The sequence below is a fragment of the Anolis carolinensis genome, chromosome 5 (genome assembly GCF_035594765.1).
Source record: "Anolis carolinensis isolate JA03-04 chromosome 5, rAnoCar3.1.pri, whole genome shotgun sequence".
NCBI classification, from domain to species: domain Eukaryota; kingdom Metazoa; phylum Chordata; class Lepidosauria; order Squamata; family Dactyloidae; genus Anolis; species Anolis carolinensis.
This window is the reverse complement of record NC_085845.1, coordinates 43,649,615-43,672,895: the sequence shown is the minus strand read 5'-3', so window position 1 is coordinate 43,672,895 and position 23,281 is coordinate 43,649,615. Positions and strand designations below refer to the sequence as shown.

Below are 23,281 nucleotides of genomic sequence, written 5' to 3'. Positions count from 1 at the left end.
CTTGTACAGATGTACACATGTATAATAATAATACATACATACATACATGCGCACATATATACATACATACACATACATACACACAAACACAGACACACCATGATACGTTGCCTCCCTCAGGAACCTTCTGCTTTCAGTTGTGTATGTGGGCACAAGCATACATACATGTATTCAATGTGCTTTCAGATTTGTGTGGATGTGTGGATGTCTATACATATACAGACACACACATGTATAATAATAATAATAATAATAATAATAATAATAATAATAATAATCAACTTTATTTGTACCCTTCCCCCATCTCCCCAAGGGACTCAAGGCGTCTCACAACATGAATAAATACAATGAGATACATAAAAATGAAATAAACAAATAACACTTGAAATCAAAACACACACAGCAAGTCTTTCAGTGTTTATGTGAGCAAACATATGTATCATTATATATTGCTTCCTCCAAGTTTTTGCTTTCAGTGTTATGTATGTGTGCACACAGATATATATACACACATACACACATGTTGTCTTTCCAGCAAGCCTTTCAGTTTTGTGTGGGTGGATGTATATGTGTGGAGATATATATACACACACACACACACACATATATATACATATACACACACACACACAGAAATGATACTTGCCTCCCTCAGGGAGCTTCTGTTTTCAGTTGTGTATGTGCACACAAACACATATACATGTTTTTAATGTGCTTTCAGTTTTGTGTGGATGTGCACATGTCTATACATATATAGACATACACACATGTACATAAACTTGTATCATAATATATTGCTTCCTCCAACAAGTCTTTCAGTGTTGTGTATATGCACAAACATATGTATCATTATATATTGCTTCCTCCAGCAAGTCTTTACTTTCAGTGTTTCCATTTTGTGTGGATGTGTGTGTGTCTGTATATACATACAAGCACACAAACATACATGAACAAACATATGAATCTTGCTTCTTCCAGCAAGTCTTTACTTTCAGTTTTGTGTATGTGACTACACAGATATGTAAACACACACACATATTGTCTCCTAAGCAAGCTTATCCTTTCAGTTGTGTTTACCCACAGACATTTTAATTATACACACAAATACACATACGCATGTATGTATAGTTGTTGCCTCCCTCAGGAGGCCTGCTTTTTCAGTTGTGTGTCTCTGTGACTGTGTACATGCATGTACATTGCCTCCCCTATCACCTCACCACTTTGAATTGTGTGTAGGTATATTGCCTCCCCTAACAAGCACTTACTTCTAGCTTTGTGTGTATTTATATGTACATTTATATGTACACACATATGTTTCTTTCACCAGCAAGACTTTACCTTCTATATATTACACTCACACGTATGTATGTATAGTGCCTTCCTCAGCAGGCCTTTAGTTACAGTTTGTGTACGCACATATGTATGTATGCTACTTCCACCAGCAAACCTTTACTTTCAGTTCCCCCTATGTGTGTGTGTGTGAGATCCTGGTAGGAGCATCAGTTTGGTTACCGATGTGCCTTCCTTCTTGGTTGAGAAAGAGAGAGACCCCTCTCCTCCTCCAGCCCCACCTTCAAAACATACAAAACAACAAAAACCCCTTGTCCTTGTGTGGTTTACAAATATTTTCCACCTCTCCTAAGAACGGATGTGGATCACTGGCCTCTGCACGTGACTGTATTTTAAGGCAGGAGGGTTGCAAATGTGTCCTGGTTTGCTCTCTTTGGCTTTTGGGTATGGGTTTTCTGTCAGTCCGGTTGGATTATGCGGCTGCTGTACTTGATGGTTGAGAGTGCTCCCTGGTGTGTGCCTCATGGGATCTGAAAGGGGATTCCCACTTCTTCTAATTGATCTGGTAACTAAGGAATCACTCATTTTCTGGAAATAGAAGGAAAATTGGCCTGGGTAAGCTTTTTAGCTTTCTTCAGCTGTCGTACATTGTTGTGTTTGCTTTTAAAGGGAGTAACATGCTTGTCCATGTTTCTAAAATCAATTGCTAGGGAGAAAGACAACTAAGTCATAATGACACAGATTACTATATTGCATCTTAAAATGCTGGGGCTGTCTTCAGTGGGGAAAGAAAGAGAAAATTATTTGAAACAAGGTTTTCTCCCTATATCAGGAGAAAGGCATGATAAAAATCAAGTAAATAAATGAATATACTGCACTTTTTCAGTAATTAGTAGACTAAGACCTATGCAAGTGAACACTTTATATGGCTGAAGCATAGAAATAGGTAAGTAGAAGTGGCTTCTGATAACACTGATCTACATGATTTTAATTTTGTAGTGGAGTATTTGGATAAGGTGAATTTTGCTTGTTGAATTGTTTATAATGTTGTCTAAAGCACAAGTGATACCGCCGTTAGAGTTGTATGTAATTTATTGGATCCTACCTAACATCAATGAATAGTCCCTATACTTTCTGTAATTCTCTTGAAATTTTTATTAATGTTGAAAAGATTTACACAAACCACAGATTGCATAAAACAAATAAATGAGTCAGAGGAAATGAAGCCTGAACTCTCACTAGAAGTCAAAATAATTCAGTTGAATTATTAGGAGGAGAAATTACTTAGTGGAAAATAATATGACGCTCATTAAAGTGAAGGGTAGTAGGAAAAAAGGAAGATCTCAGTACAAGTGGATTGACTCAACAAAGGTAGTCATGGCCCTGAATAGAACTTGAACTGGATGGTTTAGAGGCCTTTCATTCATAGGGTTGCCAGATAATCTCTGGCCTAGATAGCATGCCACAACAAATATTTGTGCTAGTATGTTCAGCCTTATCAGATCCAGGAGTCTCCTTTAACCCGCAATTGGTGACACGAGAGCAACTTTGCATTATTTATTGCCTGTGTCTGCCTTTCTTCTTTTTCTCTAATGACCAGATCGAAAGAAGGCCAGTAGGACATGTATAGTTTTAAGAACCCAGCTGTGTAAAAGGGAAATGTTTTAGCAGATGCAACTTTTTATTGAAATGGCTAACACTGCTTAGCTTTTAGACATGAAGCAGGGCAATTTTACTGTGTTCTTAAAGCTGAGCAATAAAATGGAAATGGTGATGATGCCAATGGTTTATAACCCACCTATGACTCCCAAATGACCAATCATGTATAGGGCTGAGAGCAGAGATAATTTGCTTGTGATTCCTGTATTTAGGAGTGAATAACAGAAGTCCACAAATGGGACTAATTTTGGATATAAATGGTTCAGTGTGCTTCATATTAAATTTTAGAGACAATACTGTGCTGGTCTATGACCGAAATAAATGATTTGATTTGAGGCAATACTGTATATACATGCCTTAAAATTCTGTGTGTGACTTGATCTTGTGATGATAGTGGGCTGTTTTATATATATAAATCAACTTACCTTTCAGATTCATGAATAGTTGATTAGTTATATGATTATATTAAAACGGTTTGACTTAAAATAAGATTAAATCTCCACTATCAAATACAAAATGACTTCATTATCATGTTGGGGAAATGATTGTAAATTAAACAAGGAGAGGCAACACGATTTCTATGGATTTTATATGAACCTTCATTGTCAGTACTTTCACCTTCTGTTACTTTTGTAGTAATTAATATAGGCAAATGCAACCAAGATCTGAATATGTGCTAAGATTCTTGTCAATATGTGTATAAATGAAAATTTAGGGGGATGGGAAGGAGCAATATAAGAGCAGTATTAAATAATATCTGGTTATTTAATTCATTTTGCATATTGTACAGTAGTTAGTGTATAAAATAGCAAATAGCAGCAGTTCCTTTCAGAAGTAGTCACACATATACATCAGACCTTTCCACATTTTATTGTTTTACAAGCTGGAAATGAAATAGCAGTTTTACTATTTGATTTACACAAGATACCTAACACTATAAAGCTGTAAAATATTTTTATTGGGACAAAAGTTAACAAAACCAAAGTGGTATTTATTGGTTCTATGTTCACCCCTTTTGGCTGTTACACACCTAAATAAGCTCTGGTGTCATGTCTCTAGAAGCCACATATATGGTTGGATGAAGTCCACCTATATGCAGTTCCAGGGCCATATATTCTCAGATTTAATACACATGTTCCTGGAAGAATCTTTATATATATATACACACACGTATATAAAATCCAAAAGGCAAATGTTGATTTTTCCAATTTATACAAGGGACATTATTTTACTTTGCCACTGTATATAATGGAACTGGGGCACCCACAGATTTTGGTATCAACTGTGATCCTGGAACTAAATCCCAGCAGATACCCTAGAGTCCGTTGTATTACTAAATGGAAGAATGTGGCTCAATCATGACTCTGTCTAGAGAAGACTGTTCACCTAAGATAAATGCTAGGTAAAGAGGGTCTTGGTCAGAGAAGCAACCAAGAGATGAATGATAACTCTGAAAGACCTGGAGATATCTGTATATGAGGCTGGAAAAACTATCCATGGGAGAACGACCACCTGGATGCTCGACAGAGCTAGTTGTTATGGAAGGTGGTGAGAAGAAAGTCATTGGTGGAACAAACCTCTATCAGAATGCATTTGGAGTTTGACATTTGAGAGACTTCGCAAATGTGGGAAAGTGTTATTTGGTCTGGTGACAGCAAACTTGTTGGACTTCCTGCACATGCCATGTGTGGTGGAAAGTTACCAGGACTCATTTCCCTGGAATAGAAGCCCTAGGGATTGTGTGATGTTATAGGGATATTTGTGTGGTGTTATGGGGATATTTTTTTCTTAGCAAGAATTGGGAAACTGATCAGGATTCAGAGCCAAATGGGTGGAGGCAAATACATGGCAATTCTACAGAAAACATGTTTCAGATTGTAAGGGGAGCAGGAAAATGACACCAAACACACAGCAAAATAACACAAGACTGATTTATAAACAAGAATCTGAATGGCACCAGTCTGTGGCAACAGTTGAACATTGAGGATATGTGGCAAGACTTGAAAACACCCCATCCCAAACCAGTTCGCCTTGGTAGAGATGGAGTAAATGTTTCAAGAAGAATTGGCTAAAATTCTAGACTCAATATCCATAGAGCTGAGCAGTACTAAAAAACTGCTGGGGTTTAGGGGGCTGAAGCGTATCTGATAACCAGTAACACTCCCTTTGCTGCATTCCTGGTTCAAAAAAGCGGCTCTTTCACCTTTTTTTTAAAAAAAGGCTTCTTCTGCTATTTCCCAGAGGGGCAAAAACATAAAAAAAATCTTGAGCCCCATAAAGGGCATTTGGGAGAAATTACTTTTAAAACTTTTTTTTTTTTTTTGCTATGGGAGTCTCTACATATGTCCCTTGGGCATCAGTTAGCCATAACCAACTTCTTTGAGGGATCATGTTTGAGAAAACTCATAGCTGCAATGGCCACAAAAGATGCTTCTGCAAAATATTGTTGTTGGTGCTAGAGAAAAATATTTTGCATTTTAACACTGTTGAGTATACATTAAATGGTAACAATGCCAATTACATTCATTTTAGTTCCAGATGGTAACACAACGAAGTGTGAGGAAGATGCATTGGGGAACGGTTGAATCCTTCGATAAGAGGTTGCAATACGACTCCCATGACTGCGGTGGATATGTTTCCAGACTTTGTCAGAAAATGTTAAATTGAGGACAATAGTGAAACAAAAAGACTTTAGGCCCTAGAATACCAAAGTTTCTCACCAGAGGAACTAGAAAATAATCAGAGAGGAATTTTATTTTGTGTTGTGTGGTATATGAAACCATTGGTACAAAGGTCATATTGTATATACTTGGATCTTTTTTGTATTTATGAAGAAAATTAAATCACATAATTAATTGGTATAGTGTAACTATAAGGGCCTGAATATCCAAAGGCATCAGAACCTGTTTGATCTCGGAAACTTAGTAGAGTCAGCCGTGGTTCATAGTTGAATGGGAGACAGCCATCAAATGCCAGGTACTGTCACGACCCAGGTTGCAAAGGCACCAATAACCAAACACAGAGGCCAGAATCTGACTAATATCTTTATTGAAGGAATATATAAAGTTAATAAAAGCAAGTATATGAAATAGTCCAAAAGCAGACCTTTCAGGAAAGGTCTAAATTAGTCCAAAAAAGCGATGTCCAATATGAAATATTAAGGTCCAAAGTTGTAATCCAATAACCGAAACACTCACTTTGCCAGGCAAAGTGAGGGGAGATGACAAGGTCCTTTAGTCCATAAACTTGAGCAAGGCTAGGAAATAACTTGATACTTGAAACAAGGCTTAAAACGTGGAACAAGGTAACTAGGAACAAGAACAAGGTCCGTGGAATAACTTGGTAAAATCCGTGGAACAAGGCAAGGATTGGTCCTGGGCAACAAGGCGAAGTCCGTTGGTAAACAAGGCTGGGAAGCAAGGCGAAGGCTGGAAAGCAGGGCAAGGCTTGAGCAGGAGCGAGGCTTGAATCGGAGCGCGCTGTCCAGACACCACTCGCTCCGTAGGCTGACGAATTGACTCCGCGAAGTTACTACGCGGGTAAAACACCTAAATAGAGTCTAACTTTCCCGCCGAAGCAGTTCTCTGGGAATCAGAACCGAAAGCTAAACTCTGAGACCAGATGTGAGACTCCCCAAAGATTCTCACGAGAAGCAGTCTTAATTGGCCACATTCTTAGCTGCAATCCTCGCACTCCTGCGCGAAGCTGATTCCAAACTTCTCTGTTGTTTACAAAACTCCCGGCGCAAGAACACGGGAGAAGTAGGCTCTGGGGTTGTTTGACATACTTCTGGGAGACAACTTTCTTGCAGGTGCAAGGTTCCCAGATCTGCCTGGGAAAGATCTGGCTGAGGGGAAACCAGTTCTGACTGGGAAGGTAAAAAACCCAAGTTTTCCTCCTCATCAGGAATTACAATGTCCTGAGCAGGACTACAAGGCCCATGGGTCATCACACTATCCCCCTCCTCAAGGCCCCTCCCAACCTGGGGCCCTCTCCCCGAGGCGCGAGGTCGCGGCTTGGCGGGATAGGTCTGATGAAAGCGGCGGGTTAGATCAGGAGCATGGACTGTGGAGGCGTCTTCCCAAGAGCGTTCCTCAGGGCCAAAACCCACCCAGTCAATGAGATATTGTAGGCGGCGGCGATGAAAGCGAGAATCCAAAATGTCCTCAACCTCGAACTCCTCCTCCCCATTCATCAAAACAGGAGGGGGGGCCGGTTGGTCTGTATCAGGACGCACACCATCCGCCGGAAGGAGCAGGGAACGGTGAAACACTGGGTGAATGCGCATTGAACGCGGAAGTTGGAGTTTGAAAGTCACGGGGTTTAATTGCGCCACCACTGGATAGGGGCCAATGAAACGGGCATCTAACTTCCGGCAAGGGCGGTGGGAGGGCAGAAAGCGAGTGGACAGAAAAACCCGTTCTCCTACCTTGATTTCGGGGCCCGGCTGGCGGTGTTTGTCAGCGTGGCGTTTATAGTCCTCCTTGGCTTGGTCCAGTTGCTGGAGCAAAAGTTGTTGCACCGCTGTGAGTTCCTGCAGCCAATCCTCTGCTGCGGGAACTTCTGAAGTTTCAATGACAGGGGGAAAGAAACGTGGATGGAAGCCGTAGTTTGCAAAGAACGGCGTTTCTTTTGTAGAAGCTTGAACTCCATTGTTGTAGGCAAACTCAGACAGTGGTAACAGAGAAGCCCAATTGTCCTGTTGGTAGTTTACGTAACAGCGAAGATACTGCTCCAAAGTGGCATTGGTGCGCTCCGTTTGCCCATCTGTTTGGGGATGATGAGCTGAAGATAAGCGAGAGTCTATGCCCAATAGTTTTTGTAGTGCCTTCCAAAAACGAGAGGTGAATTGAGATCCACGGTCTGTGACTAAACTCTTGGGCAATCCATGTAGTCTGAAAACATGTTGAAGGAATAGATCCGCAGTCTCTTTGGCCGTGGGGAGGCCTTCGCAGGGAATGAAATGGGCTAACTTGGTGAAAAGGTCCACCACCACTAAGATCGTGGTGAATCCACAGGAAGGTGGTAGGTCAGTGATGAAATCCGCAGAAATTATTTCCCATGGGCGAGATGGGGTAGGAAGGGGGTGTAAAAGCCCTGAGGGCTTCTCCCTTCTTATCTTGGAGCGCTGACATACTGGGCAGGTGTTGACATATTTTTCCACATCCTTGCGGATCTTGGGCCACCAAAAATCCCTTAGGATCAGATGCATGGTTTTAAATAGTCCGAAGTGTCCTGCTGGTTTGCAGTCATGACACAGACGAAGCGCTTTTTCCCTGCCCGGTCCGGGTGGGATATAAACATGATTTCTATAGCAAAGCAGCCCATCTTTAAGCGAAAAGGGAAAATGCAGACCTTGGCGAAGTTGGTCCTGCGCCCAGGCATCTGCTTGCTGACTAGCCCTGATTTCTTGAGCACAGATGGGTCCTGGAGTAGAGGAAGTTGAACCAATGGAAATGGATTTGGTGTTCCCCACTGTGAGCGTGGCAAAGTTCTCGGGTTGTAATAGTTGGGATTCAAAGGTCTCCTTACGTCCTGCAGCGTATTCCGGTTTACGTGACAGGGCGTCTGCTTGCTTGGTCTGGGCTGGGGTCACGTAATGAATCTGGAAGTTGAAACGTTCGAAGAATAAAGCCCAACGTTGCTGCCTCTGATTCAGTTTGCGGGCAGTTCTTAGATGTTCTAGATTACGATGATCAGTATGGACTTCAATGGGAAATTTGGCCCCTTCTAGCCAATGTCTCCAAGTTTCAAAGGCTGCCTTTATGGCCAGTAGTTCTTTTTCCCAAATGGTGTAATTCCTCTCTGGTGTGGTTAGTTGACGAGAGTAAAAGGCACAGGGATGGAGGTGATCTCCCACCGGTTGTAAGAGTACAGCCCCAATTGCCACATCAGAGGCGTCCGCTTGCACAACAAAAGGGGTTCCAGGATTTGGGTGCTGTAGAATTGGCTGGGAGGTGAATAGTTTCTTTAGTTGCTGGAACCCTTTCTCTGCTTGATCAGTCCAGCGGAAAGGCTGCTTTCCACGGATGCAGCTAGTGATGGGGTCGGACCAGCGGGCAAAATCTGGAATGAACTTGCGGTAATAGTTCGCGAACCCCAAGAAACGCTGCACCTCTTTCTTGTTAGTTGGCGCCCGCCATTCCAATACTGCTGAAACCTTGGCTGGATCCATGGAAAGCCCTAGAGGCGAGATGCGGTAACCAAGGAAATCTACCTCTTGTAGATCAAAGGCGCATTTTTCCAGCTTGGCATAAAGTCCATGATCCCGCAGTCGTTGTAACACCATTTTGACGTGGTTCTCATGTTCTGATTGTGATCTAGAAAACACCAAAAAATCGTCCAGGTAGATTATCAAGAACCTGTCTAGATAGTCCTGAAAAATGTCATTGACAAAATGCTGGAACGTTGCGGGAGCTCCGCATAAACCGAAATTCATAACTCGGGACTCGAATAATCCGAATTTGGTCTGGAAGGCGGTCTTCCACTCGTCCCCTTCCCTGATGCGAACTAAGTTGTAAGCCCCCCGAAGATCCAGCTTGGTGTAAACCTTGGCTCCTCGAAGCCGATCCAGTAGATCCGAGATTAAGGGCAGGGGATAGCTGTTCCGCTTGGTGATATTGTTCAATGCTCTGTAGTCCACCACCAAGCGTAGTTCCCCTGACTTCTTCTTCACAAACATCACTGGGGAGGCGGCTGGGGATTGAGAGGGTCTGATGAATCCCTTGCGAAGGTTTGTCTCTATGAATTCCCTGAGAGCTTCTTGCTCTGGTTCGGTCAGGGAGTAGAGATGCCCTCGCGGGATCGGGGCCCCCTCCACCAAGTCAATGGCACAGTCATAAGGTCTATGTGGGGGTAATTTTTCGGCTTCTTTCTCATTGAATACATCCCAATACTCGGAGTACTTCTTTGGCAAGGTGATGATGGGCTCGGTGTCTGTGGCATGGCAGACCTTGGCTACGAGGCAATGGTTTTGGCAATACGGTGAAGCAAACTGCAGTTCTCTGTTGGACCAGGAGATGTTAGGGTCGTGGAGAGTCAGCCATGGGATTCCCAAAATCACAGGGAAATGGGGAACCTCGGTAACAAAGAAGGAAATCTCTTCCATATGTTCCCTTATCCACATCCTGGTGGGTTCCGACCACTGACTTACGGGGCCCGTCTTGAGGGGGCGGCCGTCTATGGCTTGCACCACACGGGCATTCTTGAAATCATGATATTGTAATCCCAGAGAGTCGGCATACTCTCTATCAATGAAATTGTTGGTAGCTCCAGAGTCTATCATGGCGTGGATCATGACGGGTCCCCTTTTTGCTGACCATAATGTGACCACGAGAAGGAACAGGACCCCGGTTGGCGGCTCTTGAATAGATTTTTTGACCGGGTTGGCGAGCCTCTCTACACCCGGTCGTTGGCTTCCCCCGCCGGCTGTGTGCCAGTCGGCTCAGACGCCTTCGTCTCCGTGGAGGACGCCGCCGCAAGACGGGCGGCAGGCTTCCCTTTGGCTGGGCACTCTCTGGCGAAGTGGCCCCCATTCCCGCAGTACCAACAGAGGTTAAAGCGTTGACGACGGGCCTTCTCGGCGGCATCCAGTCTGGGACGCACATTGCCCAACTGCATCGGCACCTCCTCGCCTCCTCTGGGGTATGGGGTTGGCGGTGGGGGTCTCCACACTGGACGTGGCTGAACGCTGGTGGGAGCGGGGGGTTTTGCCCCGGCTCTACTGCCCTGGCCTCGAACCCACTGTTTCCTGTTGGCAATCATGACTTCAGCCCGTAAACATTGATCAATGAGTGCCTCGAGGGTCTGGGGAGGATCCACCTTGGAGATTTCTTCCAGCATTTCAATGTTGAGACCCTCCCGGAATTGTCCTCTGAGGGCTACATCGTTCCAGCCGGTGTTGTGGGCCAGCACTCGGAACTCGGCTATATACTGAGACATTGGTCTGTCTCCTTGGAAAAGGCGACGGAGTTTGTGACCGGCTGCCTCCAAATTGTCCTCGATTCCCCAAGTCTCCTTGAGGTGGTCCAAGAAGTGTTGCGCTGATCTTAGGTGTGGAGAGGCTTGGTCGAACAGTGCCGTCGCCCAATTGGCCGCTGGCCCGTCTAGAAGACTGTAAACCCACGCCACTTTGATGTCTTCTTGGGGAAACTCGGCATCACGGGCCTCTAGATAAGCTTGACATTGGCGACGGAAAACATGAACCTTAGAAGCTTCTCCAGTAAACTTGGTAGGCAACGCCATGGCCGGGAGGCGGATTCCGCGCTCCCGCAAGCCCTTTATTTCTCCATCCTGGGCGTTGAGTCTGTCGCGGATGCGATCCACCTCATCCTTGTCGATGGTGTAGGTAAGCGGCTGCCCACCCGGCACGGTTCCGGTAGACATTCTGGCCTTGGTTAATTGGTGCTTATGGGTGGCGGAGTCAAACTGTCACGACCCAGGTTGCAAAGGCACCAATAACCAAACACAGAGGCCAGAATCTGACTAATATCTTTATTGAAGGAATATATAAAGTTAATAAAAGCAAGTATATGAAATAGTCCAAAAGCAGACCTTTCAGGAAAGGTCTAAATTAGTCCAAAAAAGCGATGTCCAATATGAAATATTAAGGTCCAAAGTTGTAATCCAATAACCGAAACACTCACTTTGCCAGGCAAAGTGAGGGGAGATGACAAGGTCCTTTAGTCCATAAACTTGAGCAAGGCTAGGAAATAACTTGATACTTGAAACAAGGCTTAAAACGTGGAACAAGGTAACTAGGAACAAGAACAAGGTCCGTGGAATAACTTGGTAAAATCCGTGGAACAAGGCAAGGATTGGTCCTGGGCAACAAGGCGAAGTCCGTTGGTAAACAAGGCTGGGAAGCAAGGCGAAGGCTGGAAAGCAGGGCAAGGCTTGAGCAGGAGCGAGGCTTGAATCGGAGCGCGCTGTCCAGACACCACTCGCTCCGTAGGCTGACGAATTGACTCCGCGAAGTTACTACGCGGGTAAAACACCTAAATAGAGTCTAACTTTCCCGCCGAAGCAGTTCTCTGGGAATCAGAACCGAAAGCTAAACTCTGAGACCAGATGTGAGACTCCCCAAAGATTCTCACGAGAAGCAGTCTTAATTGGCCACATTCTTAGCTGCAATCCTCGCACTCCTGCGCGAAGCTGATTCCAAACTTCTCTGTTGTTTACAAAACTCCCGGCGCAAGAACACGGGAGAAGTAGGCTCTGGGGTTGTTTGACATACTTCTGGGAGACAACTTTCTTGCAGGTGCAAGGTTCCCAGATCTGCCTGGGAAAGATCTGGCTGAGGGGAAACCAGTTCTGACTGGGAAGGTAAAAAACCCAAGTTTTCCTCCTCATCAGGAATTACAATGTCCTGAGCAGGACTACAAGGCCCATGGGTCATCACAGGTACCAAAGGTTGTATTTCAGAGGAGAGAAATAACAAAATCACCTTTGAGTATTCTCTGCCTAAGAATATCCTAAGAAAAACTCATGGGATTGTTGTAAGATATGCATATATACACAATATAACCCTATGAATCCTATCAAATTTCCTCATTGAGATGGAGTTTGTGTGTGTTTATTTAGCAAATATCTCTATTTATTCAGACTTCGTGTTTATTTTTAATGAGGTTCTGTACTTTAATTTGTATATTTCTCTGTTATGCAGATGATATTTTTTTTCAAATTTAAAGTCTTTAACCTATGCATTGTTTCTTGGCAGTATGTCAGAGAAAACAAGGAGTGTTGCTTCTTAACTAGACATTTGGAGTTGTGGTTGATTAATTCCTGCTTTTTTGTGGTAAGCTTGTTGCTGTAGTTACTAAAAGTAATTTCTACCAGTACCGGTTAGTGCTGCCCTTTCTTGGACAAAGAGCACTTTGCAAAACTAGTCTGTGCTCTTGTAATTTCTGGCCTCAAGCACTCTAATACATTCCATGCAGCAACATTTCTGCTACTGCAAAATATTGTTATATGTCTTGTTTTCACTGTGAGATGCAATAAACATAATTAGTTGATTGTATTCCTCTAGCAATTACTGTGTTCTTAAATTCAATTCATGGTGCTGAAGTTTATGGATCTCATATTGCATTCTTACATTGTTCATCCTGTCAGGTTGAGTTTTTGCTTTGACTTACAACTCCATGAAAAGTGAAACGTACAGTGTTCCCTCACTACTTCACAGTTCACTTTTTCCGGATTTGCTGTTTCATGGTTTTTCAATAAACTAAAAGAATATTATAAATCATAAAAAATTGCAATTTCAAGCCTAAGGAAGGGAGGAAGGAGAAGCTGAAGGGAGAGAAAAGGAGCCCGTGGCAATGGGAGGCGGCGGCGATTTATCAACACAGGATTGGTTGATAAAGACTTTAAATAGTGTATAACTACTAAAATAATGTATAAATAGATAGTGTCCCTACTTCACGGATTTTCACTTATTGCGGGTGGTCCTGGAACCTAACCCCTGCGATAAGTGAGGGAACACTGTATTGCAATGATAAAAAAGGGAACTTACACAATTTTGCCTGAAGCTTTTGAATGGCTTACTACTGGCTTTCTGGAGGAATGGGGTACAAAATGCATAACTTCCATTTGAACTCTGGCAACCTTGTTTTTAACAATACAAATTTTCCTCTCCTTGTTTTTGGGCTGATGAATCTCTTATATTTGTTTTGTGAAACTGCAGCATGGAACAGACAGTTCATGAATGGTTTTAATATAAAAATTAGTGGATTATTTGAAACTGTTTGAACTTCTAAATAAACATGCTAAGATGGTTTAGAATTCACATTAATTAAATGGTATGGTAGTAATTTACATATACTGTACTTTAGTTGTGACCAGTTGGTTGTAGCGAGTGTGTGCCTTAAAATGAAGGTTTGAGATCAGAGTTGGCTATAACTATATTGTAGGATTAAAGGAATAGGTTTTAGTCCCCTAAGGCCCCATCTACACTGCAATATAATCCAGATTATCAAAGCAGATCACCCACATTCTCTGCTTTGAACTTTATTATATGAGTCTATACTGCCATGTAATCTAGTTCAAAGCAGATAAGCTGGATATTATAAGGCAGTGAAGAAGGGGCCTAAGAAAAATGGTTGGTGTTTGGGAATGGATTTCATTTGAAATATGTAAAACAGCAGTTTAAAAAGAAGGCTCATATCTTTGCCATTGAGAGATGGACACTCACCTTCATATCTCTCTGTTGATGCAACAAATTAATAGAAATACTTTTCTTAGAACGTAATACGCATTAAGCTACAGTGGTGCCAATTTTGTCTGTATAACTACATGAGAAAATCCCTTTTTGATCAAACTATGGCCTACTTAGTCCAGCATTCTGTTTTCATGATTCTTGCCTTGTTGTTTATGGGAAGCCCAGAAACAGGTCATGATAACAACGCAAGCTTTCCACTCATGTTTCTCAGTAAATGCTGTTCCTTTTTCTTACTGGAGTTAATATTTATTCATTGCAGCTAGTAGCCATGGATAGCCTTATCCTCCATGAATCCATCCAACCTCCTTTTAAGGCTGGCCAAATTGGCAGCCATAACCACTAGTGGTAGTCCATTTCTTGGTTTTAACTATGTACTGTCAGGAAGGATGTCTGTTTTTTATTCTCTCTTTCCCACCAGAAATACCTTGATTTATGATCCTGTGTTTTAGTACTATGTGAAAGAAAAGAACCTTTTCTGTCAATTTTCTCTTCCAAACTTGGTGCTATATATCGTTTCCCCTCTTCTTTTTTTAAAGTAAAACCCGGAAATGTTGTAAACTTTCATCATGGGCCTCTTGGTAATTATTAGCTGCTCTTCTTTGTACCTTTTTCAAATCCACAGTGTCCTTTTCATGATAAGAACTATATAAAGTAGTCCAATATAAATATAAATGTATTATGATAGTGATGATTTTGTTCTAATTCTTAATGATTACTATCTTACAGTTTGCATTATTTAGATCAGCTGCCCATGGGATGACACTTTTATTGACCTATTCACCAAACCTCCCACAGTCATTTGCTGATTTCACACCACCTACTTAGACTTTATCAAAATAAATGTCAAGTTTCACTTGTAATCAGATTTATCCTTGTTCTCATATGATCCGTTAATCATTATTGTACTTTCTGGTTGCTTGTGGCACTTGAAAATCTGATTGACACAAACTAAATTGATAAGGATAAGAGTAAGAAGTGTCATGCCATCATTTGTCCGCCTCCTTTTTCTTCTTGTTGAGAATATTCCAAGGTGGTTCTGATGCTGCCATCTATCTAAAGTACTGCATTAACTGTGGGCTCCGAACCCCAAATGGGGTCCCCTTAGATCAATGTTGGGGTCACAAAAATTGGCAATAGTAAAAGGTTTCTTAATGCCATATATTTTAGCAACAACGTGCAGTGTTTACAATGGGTGCTGCAGAAAACACTTCAGCTGCACTCCACAAAAAGGAAAATCAGTCTGTTTAGCAAGCTTTGAAAAGTGTTTGATTTTTATACCTATTTTATATACCTATATACCTGGGGTCATGTTAAAATTTATCAAACACAATGGGGTTGCAAGTGGAAAAAGTTTAAGAAGCTCTGTTTTAAAGTACTTCTTGTGGCTGTTAAAAGTTAGCAAGACAGAGAACAATCTGGCACTGAATTCAGCTTAAGTGGGCACAGCTCTAGGGTGACGGCATATGTGGCACTCCCAGAGGCCCGCTAAGGGAAAGGATGAGAGCCGTGCTGTTGATTCTGAGCTAGAAACACACTCTGATGCTCTGTTGGTTATGTGCAAATCTGACAGCTGCCTGGAGTGCGCACAGCATGATTGGAAAAGCATTTGCTGATTCCTACCATTTTGTTTACTATTGATGCTTATGGTGGATAGACACATTTGCACTACTATATAAACATTGGTAGAATTATCATAGAGTCTGTGCAAATGTTCGAAAAGACCAGATTTTTTTTTCTTTTGCCAGGTGACTTCAGATTTTTCTTGCTTTTCTTCTATTTTTTTTCTTTATGTTTTGATATATGTAGTTTATCCTCTTCTTTTTAATGGAGGCATACCAGCAAATTCAGTAGTTCTGAATCTCTCTTTTCCTTTTCTTCTCCTCTGCCATCTTTTTTTTTTAAAGTACCTATTATATGTTAATGAGCCCACAAATTGTGGCTGAACTTTGCTTGCCACCATCTGCAAAATCTAATCTTATAGAAATTTAATTGAACATTATCTTTTGAGTAAGCATGCAATATTACACCTTAAATTAGATTGTTTGAATTTAGTCACATTGAGTTGTATCAAATGAAAAACAGTATATATTATCAATATGAATTGTCCCCCTCTACTTGTTGAAGCATCTTGCTCCTTATCTGTTTTAGGGGGTTGAGGGACCTTAAGAGTCCACCAGTCAGTGTGTAAATTACACATGGGGCAGGACTATGCCTCCCCCCACAAGTCCTGAAGAAGGTCATGATATGAATCCCTTCCATGGATCCCTCTGCCAAGCTTCCCCATCTGGCTGTGTCCACCATGAGTCTCTCTGTGACTATATGCTCAGCTGAGATAGACAGACCATTCTTCAGTCCTGTACTGTTTTATTTCTATTTTCTGTTCAGATCTCCCCATTTCAGGTTCTCAAACGTGTGTATCTTAAGCTTTCTCTCGGCTCCATGTTTGGTCAGATGGTAAAAGGCTTCTTCCAAGTAGATTCTCCAGCCACAAACTTTGGGCCCCAATTATATTAGGTTTGGTATGGTATACATACTGGCCAACAGCATGTTGTAGCCATGTATGACAGCCTCAAAAGATGCTTTAATACTTGTTTATATCCGACTGGAGCAATTTTAGTAATCTCCCAAAAATAATATCAAGGTGAGCACAGACTTGGAATCCCAACAGATTAATGTATAGGCCAAGTCTTGTTAGTTTCTTCAGAGAAATGAAAATGAGGGACCAATGTCTGAAATTCACCTCTTAAACTATGAGGACGATAAAAGGATAGATTTCAGTCTTGACCACTGTGACTGTTCTGATTCAGTGTGGAAACAGATTGGTTCAGAGATTTCACTGTTCAAGAGAATCATAGTTAGTGAAAGGAATAATATATTGTGAATTATTACCATCCTGTGCCACGACATTTTATAATTAAATTTATATCATTTTTCTGGAAGGTGATCTTTTTGAGCACAGCACCCAGAAATACTTCCTCTTTCTGGACTTTATATTTCATAAGCATAGTAAGAACAAAGATGAAGAAAGTTATTATTCTAACTTCTGGATAAAGATGGACTCATTGTACTAAATTTAAATATTTTAAAATATAGAATAATCAGTGTGGATAATAAAGATAACAAAGAAAAGCTGGAGAGACAGTTTGTTATCTTTTCCCAAAAATGCTTATAGGAAAACAGACTTTTCCTCCAGTTCAGAGCAGTTAAGCAGAGGGAAGGGTATGCATTATGAAAATGAGCAGAAGGGATGCAAAGTACAAGTCCTGCAAAATGTATCTTGGAACACGAATAGTCTTTCATGTAAGCAATAAAATGCTTTAATTCTGTGTAATGTTTATGATAATGTAGTTTAATAAGATGTTGGCTGAGATTTTGTATCATCAAAGATAATGGTGCTATGTTGTCCTAGTTATGTCTGACAATGTCATCCCCCTTTCCAAAAAACACCTTTCAACCTAGCAATACCCCAGTTGAAGGGTTTCTGAAATGCTGTAGATCAGGGCACTGGGAAGTTTGTAGTCCTCTTCTGGTTGTGAGGTGCTAAAGAGGCCCTTTGAAGTCCTGCTGCAATTGCTTCTCTCAGTGTGCCCTGCAAATGGAATAAATGCTGAATAGGTCAGTTCTGATCTGCAGCGCCTTGGAAACTTTCCGGCTGGGGCACTCTCAGGCTGAAAAGATAGATTTTAGGGTTACGTTTTGTTGTAAGCAATCCTCAGTAGTCATGAGATCAGAAGTCCAGCCTATTGAACAGGATGCCAACCATTATTTTTAAGGGGCTTGTCAACCTCTATGAATTTGGCCTCTATGACCAAATGGCTTTAAATCAAATCCATCCTTCATTACAGTTATCAACAATATAACAGAACTTCCACAGAAGCGAAGTTCATATTTTGACAGGGTGTGCCTGATTAAACTTGGACTTTGCACAGACTGGGGTAAGAGGGAGCCAGAAGAGATATCTAACATGTGTCCTCTGGTGCCACAGATGCCATTTATTGCTGAAACTCTGGCTAGCACTAGAAAAAAACAACAACAACACCCCAAAATACATGGCAATCTATAAACCTCTGCTTAGTATAATATGCCAAACATGTTCTTGTGTATGTATATATTATTTCAAGTCGCCTGTTGACTTATGGCAACCCCATGAATGTCATAGGCATTTCTTAGGTAAGGAGCACTCATACAGCTTTGTGTGTACCTTCACCTGGAATATAGCCTACAGCACCTGGTGTTCAGTCTCCCATCAAAGTTTCTCAAAGAAAGCCAGTGATACATACTATATTTCAGAGGAAGAACTGGTCAAAACCATCTCTGAGTATTTCTTGCCTGAGAAAACCTTATGAAATGCTATGAGCTGATGGGCTACTTGAATACATAAATATACACCAACATCTCTGAAAGGCTACATGGAAGAAGCCTCTTACTATCTGATCAAACTGCAGTTCCTGAAAAATTTGGTTGGAGAACAAAACTTACTATAGAGGAACATTACCACCTGCAATCTCTTTATTAAGTTGTGCCATGAAACTGCACAGGCTTTTGAGCTTTCCAGAACTATTCACCAGGCTAAATGGTGGAAGAAATAGGAGTATACAATAAGACTAAATGTTGTGGCTGAGATCTGCAGTTCAATCCATCCTAAGATGGAGACTGAAGATTAAATAAATTACAGGTAGGTATGCAGGTGTCTGGTTACACCTAGCAGCTCATATTGGGACAAAGAACTAATGAGTTATTGCAATTTTTGAAAGTACAAAAGTTGGCTAAAACTCAGATCTGTCTTTTCCCTTGGGCAAAACACACTGGTTCTTGAACCAGCTCAGAGCTGAAATACAAAGGTGACAGTTTGTGTTTGTGTGTGTGTGTGTGTGAGAGAGAGAGAGAGAGTGTGTGTGTGTGTGTGTGTGTGTGTGTGTGTATATATATATATATATCTATATATATAAAAGAGTGATGGCATCAGGGCAGTGGACAAAACAACAAAACTACAGGCCCCCCAACCTCGAAATTTGACAACACAACCCATCATCCACGCCTCTAGGTTGATACAACAAAAAGAAAAGAAAAATAAAGTCCTAATTAGAGGGAGAGCAATAATTGTTTTTATCCAATTGCTGCCAGTTTAGAGGGCTAATCTCTGCCCACTTGGTTGCCTAGCAACCAAGGGACAGCCAGGTTTCAGTTAGGGGACAGGCAGATTTAGGCCTCACTTAGACTTCTTCCACAGATTATCTAATTTGCACTGGATTATATGGCAGTGTAGACTCAAGGCCCTTCCACACAGCTATATAACCCATTTATAATCTTATATTATCTGCTTTGCACTGGATTATCTTGACTCCACACTGCCATATAATCCACTTCAGTGTGCATTTTATACAACTGTGAAGAAGGGGCCTCATATAATCCAGTTCTAAGCAGATAATATAAGATGATCAATATACAGTAGAGTCTCACTTATCCAACATAAACAGGCCGGCAGGATAAGTAAATATATTGGATAATAAGAAGGGATTCAGGAAAAGCTGATTAAACATCAAATTAGGTAATCGTTATACAAATTAAGCACCAAAACATCATATTATACAACAAATTTGACAGAAAAGGTAGTTCCATGCGCAGTAATGCTATGTAGTAATTACAGTAGAGTCTCACTTATCCAACACTTGCTTATCCAACGTTCTGGATTATCCAACGCATTTTTGTAGTCAATGTTTTCAATATATCGTGATATTTTGGTGCTAAATTCATAAATACAGTAATTACTACATAGCATTACTGCGTATTGAACTACTTTTTCTGCCAAATTTGTTGTCTAACATGATGTTTTGGTGTTTCATTTGTAAAATCATAACCTAATTTGATATTTAATAGGCTTTTCCTTAACGCCTCCTTATTATCCAACATATTCGGTTATCCAACATTTTGCCAGCCCACTTATGTTGGATAAGTGAGACTCTACTGTACTGTATTTACAAATTTACCAGTAAAATATCACAATGAATTTGAAACACTGACTACAAAAACATTGATTATGAAAAGGCAGACTGTGTTGGATAATCCAGAACATTGTATAAGCGAATGTTGGATAAGTGAGATTCTACTTTGATATGAAATAATTTCTAGGATAGAATAATGCAGAACAATATAATCTCGAAAACCAGGACAGTAATAAAGAAATAAAGAAATAAAGAAAGTAAATAAAGCAAGGAAATTAGAAATTCCACAAAGGAAACAATCAGGGCCAGCTAACACCTCCCAAGAAAGGATTCTTCCAGAAAGGAAGCTGAGAAGGCAGTGAAGCACTATGTATTACCAAAGTCATTATCATTACTATCCTTACTATTATTATTATTATTATTATTATTATTATTATTATTATTATTATTATTATTGTGTTGCGGTCAACCGTGAAAATGAATACAATCTGGCTCCAAGTATTCAAAAACACTAAAATCAGAATATATAAAAATTAATGTGGTATAATAAAACAGAACAATACAATCTCTAAAATCAGAACACTAAATAAAGAACAACACTCTGAAAATAGGGGAATTCCACACAGAAAACAATCAGGGCCAGCTAACACCTCCCAACAAAGGATTCCCATAATCAAAGTCTGGCCAATCCTCTGTTTTCTCAGGGCCACAGACAGTAGAAGCATATAAAATATCGCAAACAACACCACTCTGAAAACAAGGTAATTCCAGACAGGAAACAATCAGGACCAGCTAACACCTCCCAACAAAAAAATCACTCAGGGAGGAAACAGCTAGGCTTTAAATCTGCAAGGCCATTACATCCTAATCATTTTTCCTAATTGCAGCATTCATACTTGCCTCCAACAGACAAAAAAAAACAATCAGAAATATTGTATATTCACAACCTTTAGGAAATAATGTCCCCTGATGGCACAGCATGTTAAAGCGTTGAGCTGCTGAACTTCTGGACCGAAAGGCCGCAGGTTTGAATTGGGGGAACTGACAGAGCCCCCACTGTTAGCCCCAGCTTCTGCCAACCCAGAAGTTCAAAAACATGTAAATGTGAGTGCATCAATAGGTACTGCTCCGGTGGGAAGGTAACGCCGCTCCATGCAGTCATCCCACATGACCTTGGAGGAGTCTACGGACAACGCCGGCTCTTCGGCTTAGAAATGGAGATGAGCACCAACCCACAGAATCAGACATGACTGGACTTAACGTCAGGGGAAAACGTTTACCCTTGACCTTAACTACCACCAATTCCTCAATACTTTATTTCCCATACCACCATTCTTCGCCACAGCAACGCGTGGCCGGGCACAGCTAGTATATATATATATATATAACAAAGCTGAAGTTTAAACGTTACGTGATGTACTAAGTGAAGAAATTGGGTGAAGTCAAATTGTGAATATTCCCTAGCTGTTGCAGGGTATGAAATCTTCCATGCACAGTCATTTTCCAGTGATAGAAAATCATCTTTCTTTGATGATTGATCCTGAAAGGTCAAGTGCTGTGTTTTCCAAACCATATTAAAAATTAAATATAATGATTCTTGTCACTGGTATATTGATGAGTAGAATGGCAGAAACCTATATATTTCTACAGTCAGTCTGCATTTAGCACATCTGAAATCTGCAGAAAACAGCAAATGAGTGACCTCCACACCTCCCCCAAACAAGTGTTGTTCATGAAAGTGGGCTAATGATGGTGTGGGAAATGTCTTTGCATGTTGGACCAACAAAGATGCTATTATATCAGATAATGTGCTAATATGCACTATATGAGCCTGCCTGTGATCTAAAATCTTTAGCAGAAGGCCCTCTCTTGGTTCCACCATCGTCTCAAACATGTCTGGTGAGAATGAAAGTGAACTTTATCAGTGGCTGTTTCCAAATTAATTGAACTTCCTTCTCCAGAAGATTAGGTTGGCTTCCTCTCTGTTGTCTTTCTTCTGGCAGCTATTTAAGGAAACATTTGGTTTTTAAATTGTATTGTGCTTTTAAAAGATTGTATACTGTCTTGATTGCTGTGCTGTGAGAAAGAAGGAATACAAGTGAAATATCAATAAATGAACAAGAATCTTATTCGCTATTAGCTTATATTTCGATTTAGCAGCAGCAGGAAGCAAGTACTTGGTTCTGCTGTTACAGGATCCAAGAGGGGGATCAACTTCAAAACAAGGATGCCTTTTTGATCTGCTTTTTAAATTCATTTTACATCCAGTTGCTTCCCCCCCCCCCCCCCCAGCACTTCAGATGCAGAGAGTGGCTACTTTCCTCTGCTGATTATGCAATTGAAGGGAGAATGACTTGGGGTTGTGGTCTTCCATATGGAAGCCTTACAGAGGACTCATAGATCACTGCAGCTTGCCTAATTCATCAAACAGTGGCTAGGTCAGAGTTTATAGGTACTGCCCAGCAGTACTAAATATTTGTATCTAACTCTCCGTGTTACCTTCTTGCCTTTACACTCCCTTCAAATGACTGACAGAGTATTAAGAAACTTTTTATGAATAATATATAGCTCCTGAAATAATAAAGCAAGTTTTAAAAAAAAATAGAAGATGACAAAGCTGAAATAAATGTATATCAGTGTTAATGTAATGGAACTATTCTTCCACTTACTAATTGTATAAATGTTGAAGCTATTATGTGATGTCAAACCATTAATTTTTCAGAATATGACATTATTGTGGATGCAAATACTTCTGGAAGTACTACAAGATATTGTTGAGTAAACCAATGTATTTTGTATTCTCTCTTTCAGAATTTCTTATCTCAGTATCACAGACGTGGAATTATGGAAATATTCTGCTTTGTTTAGAAACTTCGTGTCTCTCAAGCTTTCATCATTACTATTGTTGGGAAGATACACATCCTTTGCTGTCAGTCTTGTAATTCTTTCAAGGAATGCACAATGACATCAGCAGTAGTTGACAGCGGAGGTTCCGTTCTGGAGTTTGATAGCAATGGAGTACAAATCGTATGCGAGGTCAGAAAATGAAAAACAACCTATTTTAATGTAGTCTTTTTGAATATTGACCAAGAGTGCATTCTTTGAAGTGAGAAAGGGGGTGTTTCTAACTGCCTATTCAGAAAAATAAAAAAGAAGTGAAAGAAAAGAAAGCAGG

At 40.9% G+C, this 23,281-nt stretch overlaps 1 protein-coding gene across 1 annotated transcript in view; it reads left to right on the top strand.

Annotated features, from left to right (window-relative positions):
• elf2 (E74 like ETS transcription factor 2) overlaps positions 1–23,281 on the top strand; it is a 54,982-nt gene that overhangs the window by 1,660 nt on the left and 30,041 nt on the right. The window contains exon 2 of the mRNA XM_003221674.4: positions 22,918–23,142. Coding sequence (XP_003221722.1) covers positions 23,068–23,142 — 75 coding nt within the window. The 5' untranslated portion in view covers positions 22,918–23,067. The remainder of the gene's footprint in view (positions 1–22,917; positions 23,143–23,281) is intronic.